General features: G+C 46.2%; 1 protein-coding gene; it reads right to left on the reverse strand.

Moving 5' to 3' along the window:
* Positions 1-7,346: 7,346 nt before the first annotated feature.
* On the reverse strand, positions 7,347-9,989 carry GSTUM_00000476001 (uncharacterized protein). XM_002837593.2 has 7 exons: positions 9,567-9,989; positions 9,170-9,496; positions 8,919-8,958; positions 8,584-8,677; positions 8,216-8,522; positions 7,772-7,836; positions 7,347-7,608 (listed from the first exon to the last, which is right to left on the reverse strand). The coding sequence occupies exons 1-7, from the start codon at positions 9,693-9,695 to the stop codon at positions 7,575-7,577; spliced, it is 996 nt and encodes a 331-aa protein (XP_002837639.1). The 5' UTR covers positions 9,696-9,989; the 3' UTR covers positions 7,347-7,574.
* Between the last annotated feature and the right edge of the window lie 1,470 nt (positions 9,990-11,459).

The following is an 11,459-nucleotide window of genomic DNA, read 5'->3' on the forward strand; positions in this document are numbered from 1 at the left end:
TTCTATCGCGAGATCGTGGTTGGATGGAGATCTTGCTTTACGAATCTTGCTCTTTTCAGCCCCCCAACCCCAAATCGCCGTTTCCTTCCCTTTTTTCCCATTTCTGCGGCAGTTTGACTTGACGCCGCTCTAAAAATTCCGCTATCACAATACCTCCGACTCGAACCCGGTCACTTGTGTCTCTCCTTCCTGTCAGTCAATGGCCACAATCGAGAATTTTTACTGGTACATGCCCAATTACCTCATGCCTCTCACATTTTTCATCGTTATTTTTGTACCTCTCTACAGTGCGGGTACGGTACAGTGTTTGATTTTCTTTTTCCTTCGCATTTTTTTCTCGTCATTCGTTCAGATGATAAGCGGTTATTATTGTTACTACAATACCGGTACCGGTATTTTCGGTTTCATCAAGCCCAATTACCGGTATTATTTTTATCGGCAACGGTACATGTTTTGCAAGAACGAACATGGTTACTCTTCCTTTTCCTGTCATTGTAACGATGTATGATACGAGTATAGTACAAGTACGAGTGCTGCGCTTATTCTTTTCTTTTTGGTGCGAAACTTCATTCCACATCCACGGTATCCGAAGGGGCTCTCTTGTTTTTTTTTTTTTTTTTTTTCAGCCCGAGAATTGGTCGGGATATTCCCTCTTCCAGTTTGCGCCACGGCCGCATCCTTTTACTTTTTTTCTGCCCTTTGGTTCCCTAACATTCAAAGGAGCGGGGGCAAGGTTGCTTCATTGCTTGCTCGTCTGCTGCTGCTAAACTTGCGAGATAAGCAAAGGCGCGCGCAGTGATTCTTGATGGCGGACCGGGGAAGGACGTAGCTGGATGAGAGAGGGGACCCAGGAACGATCTTTTTCTCTCTCTCTTCTCTTTTTTTGTTTTCCTCTCTTTCTTGAGTGCCGTACTTGCTTACCGGTATTCCCTTGAACAAGAAAAATGAAAAAAATCAAGGCAGCCGCAAGTGACTAAGAGTGCGCAGAGAGAGACAAGAGCATGGAGAAGAAACCTTGTATGGAATGAGTTGTCAGAGGGCAAATGGGCAGCCTTCCTCATAATTGAAGAGAAAATAAGAAAAGAAAAAAACAAGACATAACAAATAATTGTTAGAATACAAGTACCTGTAAGGGCAACATATTTTTCCGATTATTCTCCTAAGATAATGGAGTGAGGCTAGGTTCATTGGGTTGATCAGCGGGGAAGCTAGGGTTACGGCGAACTAGTTTTAGTTATGATACTGGGTTTTTTTTTTTTTTTTTTAGAAAAATTATATTTTATTTTTCTTCTCGGCATGGCGGAGGAAAGGCTCACGAGGGCTGCAATGATGTGATGAGTTATCGAAACTTTCGTTCGTCCACCAGAAGGATGAGGCTTTGAGTGGATGGGATTGCGGAGAGGTATGTTTCCTTTTGGGGCACAGTTTGCTTAGAGCTTTTTGACAGGACGCTTATGATAGCAACCCGGAGCGATAAACGGAGGGTAACTAGCTGGACCGCACGAGTAAAGAGAGCGAGAGAGAGAGAGAGAGAGAGAAAGAGAAAGAGAAAGAGAGGGGAAAAACGAGGGAGCCTTTTTTTCTTTTCTTTTTCACTCGCTCTCTCACTTTTCTCACTTCCTCGATAACCATTCCTTCCTACTCGCTGCTTTGAAGTGGGGTCATTCTTGCTTTCTTTTTCCCACTCAAGTTCGTGTGAGCGAGATGATGGACCAGGACTGGGACTTGGGACCGGGGAAGAGGCTGTGGACCTACCGAAGGCAACAAGTACTCGTACGCGAATGAGCACGAATGCTTTGCTTCCTGCATCGTATGTGAGTGCTTGATTGAGCATACCTAACCTCTGGTTCTCCGTGTCTGTCTCTCGTGAACGGCACTGAAAAAGTGTTGGATTTTACCCTTGATTCATGTGCAACCAATCGACCCAGCCTCGCTTTGATGATTTGCCCTCAACTCAGAGTTTGGAGGGACGGGGATTGGGGAGACTCAGTGAAGGGGAGTGTCCGGAGGGAGCGACAGCCAGTCAAAGCGGCGGATGGAGACTATCTACAGTACTCAAGTTACAAGGAGGGCGAGTACTTGATATAACTGGATGAGACTCTGTGGGTTGAGTGGGGGAAAGGTTTGAGATGGGGGGGGAGGGGAGGGGCTATTCCCTCTTTTCTCGCTCACCAACTCCCCCAGCTCGCTCACTGCCTTTTGCACTCGAGCAGATGAAAAGTTCTATTCTCAGAATTACTGAAAGCCATTTTTGTGAAGCGGGTGAGAGAGAGGAAGAAGAGAGTGAGAGGAGGGCCTCTTCTTTCACCGCGGCGCGCTGCCTATCCGGTGGGCCAAAATGTCGTCGGGTGGGAAGCGTTCTGTGGAGGTTGATGGACCTCGACATGCATGACCCTGTTTGATTCGTTGTCACTGGCTGGGCCCCCCCCCATCTGCGAGAACGGATTGGGTAAACGGTTGAGGACATCCCAGCCCAAGTCCGTACCCTTCTCACCATACCGGTACAGACACTCACACCATTCTTGCGGGCTTACCTCTTACTCGCTGAGAGCTCGTTCACCATTCGACGACCCTTTCCCTCACACCCCCCTGGTCCCTCTCCTGTTCCTACTCCTGCAAATGTACAGGACTGCTGCTCCCACCCACATTGCTCCCACACCAGTTTTTTTACCTTCCCCCCCTTCCCTAGCCATTTTCTTCCACTCACTCACTTCCCATTTGGTCTTTGGGTGCGAGCTATATAGCGGTGCATTGGAAGCCAGAACGCGGATTTTCTCTTGCTCGTTTTTCCTTCCCAGATAGTTAAGCAAACGTGAATTAAAGTCGACCCATTTGTCTGTACAGACTGTCGTCCCCAACAAGATTATATTCGAATACATTATTTTCCTTTTTTTGCAATAAACCTCCAGCAAACTCGTACTTCTCCATTTTAAACGGAGTACTGTACCCGTATTTACTGTTTTTTACCTTTTCTAGATTTCCCCATAACCTTACCCTGTTACCACTACCCCACTACTCTCTCTTCCCCCTAGCATTTATACACAACCCGAACAATAATGGCAGCTTCGGCATACCACTACAACAACATGGATCACTACATTCAGCAGAATAACCTCTCCCTTGATACACGGCGGGGGCAGCAGTGGTTAGACGATGACGAGTCGTCAATACTAGACGATAACATACTCGACAACAACAACCTCCTCGACTCTGCCCTCGATATGTCCCCCATCGACCGACGACGACCTTCTCTCCTTGAAACCAATGCTATCTTTTCCCCATCAAACGACTGGGACTTTGAAGATCATGATATGGGTCTGTCTGCGGGTCCAGCAGACGATAACTCACCAGTGCCGGCAGCAACTTTCGAACACAGCAACGGAACAAACAACCCATTCATTAAACTTGAGCAGGCTCAGCCCGCGTTCGCCCAGCAGAACGGCTCGTGGTCATCTAATCATGGTGCATCGGGTTCGTGCACTCCTACCGTGTACGACAACAATGCTTTCCCTAACACAGCTTTCGAAGATGGCTCAGCATATCTGGCTCCTGCTATCGGCGGTGCTGGCCCGGCTGGTGCTTTTGGTAGTGACATTCACATCACCCCTCATGCCACAGTATTCCAGGGTGCTGGTGCGGTTTCTTCCATTCCTTCGACGCCAGCTCAGAAGGATTGGGCGCAGGCTTCGGGTGCTGAGGGTCACGATTCGCAGCCCATGCAGAAGAGGATGAGGCCACAGAGCCCCGCTCCCCGTGCTCACTCCCCCCTACATGTTATGCGACGAGATGGGATCCGAAAGAAGAATGCTCGCTTCGATATCCCGGCCGAGAGGACTTTGATGAACATTGACCAGTTGATTGCGCGGTCTCAAGATGATAACGAGATCAAGGAGTTGAAGCAACAAAAGCGGTTACTCAGGAACCGACAAGCTGCGTATGTTTCAACCCCCTCTCCCTTGTTTCGTTTCGAACCAAATTGGAAGTTTGTTATCACAACTAACACCACTAAATTTAGTCTCGACTCACGGCAGCGAAAGAAGCAGCACACTGAGCGTTTGGAGGAGGAGAAGAAGATCCACAGTGCTGTTATCCAAGAGCTTGAGGACAAGCTTAACGCCATGTCGATGCAGGAGGAGCAGATGCACCAGCGAATGGAGAACCTGATCCGGGAACGTGAATTCCTTGCCCACAAGGCTGAGACACTTCAGATGGAGAAGGAGGATATTGTTCGCGAGCATACCATCGAGACCCGTGAACTTCGCAAGAAGAACACTTACCTCGAGGGTCAAGTCCAGAAGATGCAGGAGGCTCTTGACCGTGCCCCTATGGCCCATGCCCCCAGCTCATCTGGATTCAGCGACGGCTTCAACCTCGATTCGGACTTCGATCTCGAAGCAGACTACTGGAATAACGACCTGTCCCTGCAGTCTTCCGACATCGCCCCAATCAAGTCAGAGAAGATCCAGCCACGTGATGCTGAAAAGCCAGCTGCCGCTCCCGGTCTGTTGCTTATTGTAAGTTTATATCACGTTTGTTCATTTGATATTGGTGCTAATTTTTTTTTTTAATAGCTTCTTTTGTGTGGTGCATTTGTTGCTTCTTCCAAGACTTCTGTTCCCTCACTTCCGGCATTGGGCTAAACAATTGCAATCTGCCTCAGCAGATGTTTTGAACAACATCTTCCAGGATGCTGGTGTTACCCCAATGGAAGCTAGCCGTGTTGAGGCAGCTGATGTTTCTTCCACCTCCGACACATGGATAGTTGCGAAATCATCAGTACCCCAGATGGTTGGACTTGACTCTTCTTTGGCGATGTTGAACGCTCAATTGGACAAACCCTCGGCTGAACAGCAACACGAATCATTCATGCAGCTGACAGCTGCTGAATACAACGATGTCACCTCGAACAACTTTCTCCGCGATCCCGAACCAGTCGCTCGAAACCGGCGCCACTTGGAAGAAGGCCTTGCCTCCATGCGAAGCAAGCCTACTGCCGCTGATGTCTACACTCGTTCGCTTCTTTGGGATAAGGTTGATGCCGAGGTTGTCCGTCGCTTTGCTGCTTTTGCCCAGCGTGCTCAAGCTCAACAGGCTCGACAAGCTTCCTCCAACGACTGCGAGCCCAGTGGATATGGCGATAGCGCCGTATAAACTTATTTCCTTACCCCCTTTCTCCTCCCCCGATCAACAAAATATGGAGACTTTGAGACCCACACAAACGCACTTGACGCCATTGTCTCTTTCCTTGCGTATTGCTTCCCTATATTTTTATAAGGGACTGGATTCATGGAATCCCACCTTCTCATCACCGCCCCTCCGTGATCTACATGGACCGACGCTTGATCGACTGGGTCTTCACCCACATGCTTGAGATTTCATTTGTTTTTATATCCTGTGCTTTACACCCTTCCCCAGTTGTCTGTACGCAGACGTTGCGGGTCGGATGGGCCACCGACATTATACACCTGCAATACTTTTCTTTTGTCTTAAAACAGCTTTTATTGATCGTTATATGTGGTGTGTTCTTATCTGTCCCCCTCTATTTTACCCCCCATCGGGCGGCTTCGTGTGACGTGTTTATATGTGGAGATATTATGATGAAAACGTTGGGTGGTGGTTTTCGATGATTGATTGAATCATTTGGGAGGCTTTGGAAGTCTTCTTTTTTCTTTTCGGGGAGGCTCCTCAACGGACCCGGGCTGGCATAGCGGTTGTTTTTTATCTGCTTGGTTTTTTTTTGAAATTTGCCTTTTGATTTTTAGTTTTGCGTTGATTTTTCTTAGCTCCTGTTTTTCGTTTGAGCATTTTGGTTTGGTTTGATTTTGATTTTTTTTGTTCAAAAACTCTTTCCTCGCATACATTCTCCACGGTATAATATTTTTTTTTCATTTTTTGATAAGGATATATATACCTGTGGCGGGTTTCCCAGGTTGGTCACCGTCTCCTTTGCGGCGGCCTTTTTGAGTTTTTTTGCTTTATTGTTTTTTGCTTGCAGCGGTTTTTTGAGCTCAGTTTTTTTTTTTTCCATCTCATATTTTGTAAATTCGTCTAGGGCACCTTAGGTTTGGAAATGGTTGGTTTTCTTTTTTTCTTTCTTCCTCCTGCCTAGCCTTGTTTTGCCTTGTTTGTTTTTTGCCCTGCTTTTTTTTTTCTTTTCCCCCAATCTTGAAGGTGACGAAGTTACGATGTCTACGCCGTTACGAAGCTACGAAGTTACGAAGCTTGACGACGTTATGAATAAGGAGATATTTTTTTCTCCTTTTTTTCCTTTTCATCTTTTCATTTCACATTGTCTTTTAACTTGAACACAATTTTTCCTTACCTTTTGCTGCTTGATTCCCTTTGATTTTCATTCGTCTAATGCGGTAGGGTCGTGTGGAGTTTGAGTAACAAAAATCACTGGTTCGGTTTTTCCTTATTTCTTGTTTTTCCATTCTGGTACATATTTGCTTTGGATGGGGCGGGGGAGGGGAGGAGAAGTTACTTGTAGTAAGGTAGAGATAGTAATTACTTGTTTTCTACTGAATTTTGGGTATCATATTATGATGTGCGCGAGCATGGGTGCTTGAGTGAAGTGAATTGATAGTCTAATAGTCTAATTGATTGGTTACGGGATTGAGGACGGGTTACCCGTAGGGGGTTTACCGTAGGGGGTAAGAATCGAGCTGAAAGATGGATGGATAGGGCAGGGCGGACCAGGGTAGGGCTGAATAAGAAGAGGTGAAGGCAGTTGGTTACTATGATTGCGGTAACATCGAGAACGGATGCGATCGCCCGAAAAAGGATGATTATAATACAAGGCTACCTTTTACAAAGAGGGAGAGAGTCACGGAAACAACCTAAACTAACCGGACAATAAAAATATACAAGTACCTGTACTCAAGTATATATATCCCTGCCCATTTCCGGTTAATGGATCTCAACCATTTTGTGTTGTGCCTTTACCGTACTGACTGTAGGGCTCGCTAGGGGGAATGAAAAAAAAAAATGAAAAACCGTTGGACCTGCCTCTCCTGGCTTCAAGTCTTCCGTAGGGTACCGGTAGACTATCCTACCCTATCTTTTTATTTTATTTTTTATCGGTCTGATTCCCTTGCCACCTCCCTTCCTTTTTTTGTTACCGTATTATTTATTATTATTATTATTTTATCTCAGAGGAAGGAGGGGGGGGTTCTGGAGGTCTTGGCTTGGATTTTTGTTCAAGTAACAATACAATATTCTTTGGTTTTTGTTTGGAGTGTTTGATACCGGTAAATGGGTGCAAGGATCGACTTCCTGTACTGTTTGTTAATCTAGGTCGGGCTATTCTTTTTTTTTTTTTTTTTTTTTTTTGGGGGGGGGTATAATAGGTATGATAGGTTTTGACTTTATCCTGATGGGTATTCTAGACTACGCTTAGATACAAGTGTGATGCTCGAGTACGAGAACAAAGTGAGTATCATACGAGGAGTGGAAAGAAAATAAAAAGAAATCGAGGATCGAAAATCGGAAATTGGAAATCGAAAAAGCCTCCCTTACAAGAACTAACTAAACCCGAATCTCCAATGTAATGCATCCATCCATCTATCCAACCATCAACCGCCGGTCATGTATTTGTCCTTGTATATCCTATTCACCATGTATCTCCGTTAGCCCCATCACTCCTTCCTCCATTCCCCCCCAATGGAAAAACAATAATCCCGACTAAAAATAAAAATAAAAACCCCTCTTTCTCTCCCCCTTCGGAGATCGATCGGGGCATTTCGCGGGGAGGGAGGGAGCAAAAACGAACCAAGTGTTTCCAAGAATCTTATTGCCCTGTTTTTCCGCCATACGGTAGAACATTGCGGATTTCATCTGGTGGTTGGGCTGGTTAGTTGTGACCTGCATTTTTGGGGGTGAAATAGAGGGGGAGTTGCGGTGCATGGCATGAGCATGGCATGAGCATGGCGTATGTAGCTGCCATGCTAGAGGGCAGAAAAGGAAAGGGAGGAGGTGGTGAACGGGAAAGCAGGCAGAAATGGTGTTTGTGTATGTATGTATGTATGTAGAGGGAGGAGGATATAACGGTTAATCCCCCACTTCCATCCCCTCTCCCTCTCTTTCCTTCCTTCCTTCCTTCCTCCTTTCTTCACACTACACCCCCCCTCTTTTCATCTTGTCTTTTTTTCTTTTTCTTTTTCATTTTTGAAAAGTGCAATCGAGCGAATAGTGGATGGTGGGGGTTGGAACAAACCTTATCCTTCCGACATCCAAAGCCTTCCAAATAACACCATGCGACCTCGTTCATGGCATCCGCGTCCCCAAGGTTCGCCGCTGTCTCGTAGTATTCTCGCGCCGCGACGGGATCCTTTTGCACGCCCCAGCCGTGGCGGAAACAATTCCCCAGCTCGAATATCGCGAGCACGAGCTCGCCCTTTGCGCTCCCGCCCTTGGTCATGCCGGCTTTTAGGGCTAGCTCTTCCACAGCGGCGGAATTTCGCGCGGCGGATTGGAGGTAGGTTAGCGCGCGGGGGAGGTTTGGTTCTATGCCCCAGCCATGACTATATTTTTACATTATGTTAGGTGATAATCGTGGTGGGGGGGGAGGAGGGGCTTATTTACCGGAGGGCGAGTCCATAGAGAACTTGGGATAGTGGGTTGTTTGGGCCGTTCGGATCTGCGAGACGTCCGAAGATTGCTGTAGACCTTCCTAGCTCTGTTTTCGTTAGTTAGCTTTTACCGTTTCTATCCATCTTCCCATCTATCCATCCATTATCGTAATTGATCTTGATCATGGTATTGTAATCTTCCCCGCCCGATCAACCAAACATATGCCCATGCGGGTATTGCGCAAGACAGATATTCATGATAGGGTAGAAGGGTACGTCAAATTTTCGTGCGAAATCGGGGAAAAGAATAAAATAAAAAGAGGATTATAAAGCCGAACATAAACATACCTCCGGCCTCATGTAATCGAATCGCCTCTTGAATATTATCCTATCGTACCCCGCGCGCACACCCACCAACCATCAGCACCCAACCAATTAACCAAAACCAATCCCTAAAAGAGAAAAAGTAAAAACCGACCGACCAACCAAAAAATCACCGCAAAACCTTCCCTCCCTCCTCCTTCTCCTCCTCAAGATCAAGAGGGAAGGGTGCGAGGAACGAAAATGAAAGGGAAAAAAGGGAAAGGGAAGGAGCTTACATCGCTGTGAGCAACCACCTCCTCACCATACCCCCTTGGCACAATCCCGGGACTCGGTTGCCCGCTCTGAGCAAGTTTCGCCGCCCGCAGCTCCCATTGCTGCTCTTTGTCACCGGTGCTCGAGATGCTGGGTAAGTCCGCGGGCACGTGCGCCGACGAATTGGATCTGCGCCGGGGGGATAGAGTGGAGAGGCTTAGTTTGCTGGGAGATCTGGGACGTCCGGAGGAGGAGTGCGGGCGGTCGAGTGATAGGCGGCCTTTATCTTGCTGCTGGTGCTGGTTGTGGTTATGGTTGCGATCGTGGAGGTTCAGGACGTCCTGGGTGTTCTGGGAAATGGAGGGGGGTGTCAGTAATTAGCGCTGGTGGAGAATGAAGAATGGAAAGAAGATTCATTACGGTATCGCTGCGGATGAAGGTGAACTCGGGATTTTGTGTTGGTGGCGGTGGTGTTGTTGACCCTCCTTCCTTCTTGCTACTACCACTACTTCCACCACCGTCCTTCTTGAATATGTTTTTGAAGGTCATTTCTCCTTATGTCGCGTTCTTTCCTCCGCTTTGTGAAGCAAATAAGGAAGATATTGCGAAGAGTGAAAAAGATGCTTTGTAGATGTTTTCCTTTCCTTTCTCCCTTTCCTTCCCTCCCCTTTTAGTTGTGGACAAGTACAAGGACAGAACCCAGTATATAATCGGCTCCAAGCGCCGACAGGATAAGACACGGGGTGTGCGTATGGGGATATAATAACACGGTACGATCACGGTCGCGGTATGGGCTGTATGGCGTTGTGAAAAAGATAAATTTGAACTTTCGGGGAAGGGGAGTGGAGGTTTGAGGAGAGCTTGGGGGAGCTGTAGTGTGGATCATCAACCATAACAAGAGCGTCTAAGCCCCCGCCCACATAACAAGTTACTAAACCGGGACAATACTATTTACCATCCCCCCTCTAACTTTGGAGATTTGAGAGCCTCTTCGCCGTTGTAGGTTGAATGCGGCCACAAACCCGCCTTTGGCTTACCGGTATGTTGGTAGCGAAGCCAAAAATACTTTTCTCACGAGGGTGGAGGAGGAAGGAGAGTCCGACGGAGGCTTCCTCGGCTTATTAATGGACGAATGGGGAGCTGAAAGGTAATGTTATATTAGAGACTTTGCGCTGGATGTATCCAGAATCCCTGTATGCCAAGAATTAGACATTTGGAGCTGGATGTTGAGTAGACTTTGTGGTAGATGGAACTAAATAAGTGATTGATGTCAGACCAAGTAATCAACTTAAGAGCGATTAGAATCAGAAAACAGATAAACAATTCAAACAACAAGACCATCCAAGATGAACTCCAATCATATCATCCATACTTCAATTTCAAATACCTCCTCTGAAGCCCACTCTACCTCTTACAACCAGAGTGGTTGCAGTATTGGTGGCGAAAATAGCTTGCAACAGAGTGTTGAGCAGCTCACCCCCCCATACGATAGTCGAAAGCGAGGTGCTACATGATAGTCATGGGAATACAGGGCTCTGGTCCAATAGGTACAAGCCGGTGGCCCAATCTTAAGTCAGTTAGAAAGGAAGGAAGAACATTGGAGTGAGGTTTCAAAAGGTCTTGCAAACTATAGGATGAGTCAATCATAGTCTTCCTGTAAAGATCCTATGGAGAAGTTAGTTCAATGGTATAAGGTTAGTTAAATATGTCAACTTACTTAAATAAAATCCAATAAAATATATCTTGTGAAATAGAATATTAATGTTAATACAGAAAGCAGAAACATGGTTTAAACAAAAAACAAGAATGGATGAGGAAGTTACAACACATCAAAATACTTGACGATATTATCCTCTGATACAAGTTGTTATGTAAGAATTCTGAGATCAAACAACTTGCAAAAACAACCTTGGAAAAGAAGAGGGAAGAGGGGAAGAAATTATGCCACTGCTCATTAGAAGACCTCATCTGAAAATGCTCCTTAGAATCCCATATGGCTCTGGTCAATCACAGTTCTCAGGGAACAGATATTGATGAAGACCATTTCTCCAATTCCTACATCAAAATAAATGAAGCAAGCAAAAAACATTTTTGTGAAAGAGGTTGCAGGTGTAGTTGATGGCCTTCACGAGAAGGCTAGAGAATTGAGAAAGAAAATTGAGCAGAAGAAGGAACAGGAGTGAAGGAGCGTAGCAGAACAGCATGAGCTGAGAAGAAAAATGGATTTATTGATCTAGAGTAATCAGCGAACAAATAAGTCAATTCAAATGCTTTTGAAAACTCTTGTATCATGCAATTGAAATTATACCTGTC

This window comes from Tuber melanosporum (assembly GCF_000151645.1).
Source record: "Tuber melanosporum whole genome shotgun sequence assembly, scaffold_195, strain Mel28".
In the NCBI taxonomy this organism is placed as follows: domain Eukaryota; kingdom Fungi; phylum Ascomycota; class Pezizomycetes; order Pezizales; family Tuberaceae; genus Tuber; species Tuber melanosporum.

Excerpts from the sequence above, each read along its gene's own strand:
- GSTUM_00000476001 (XM_002837593.2), bottom strand. The coding sequence starts at position 9,695 with ATGACCTTCAAAAACATATTCAAGAAGGACGGTGGTGGAAGTAGTGGT. Across the intron at positions 8,523-8,583 it reads CTCTATGGACTCGCCCTCCG|TCATGGCTGGGGCATAGAAC; the intron begins GTAAATAAGCCC and ends GTAAAAATATAG. Across the intron at positions 7,837-8,215 it reads TTGGATGTCGGAAGGATAAG|ATGAAATCCGCAATGTTCTA; the intron begins GTTTGTTCCAAC and ends CCCAACCACCAG.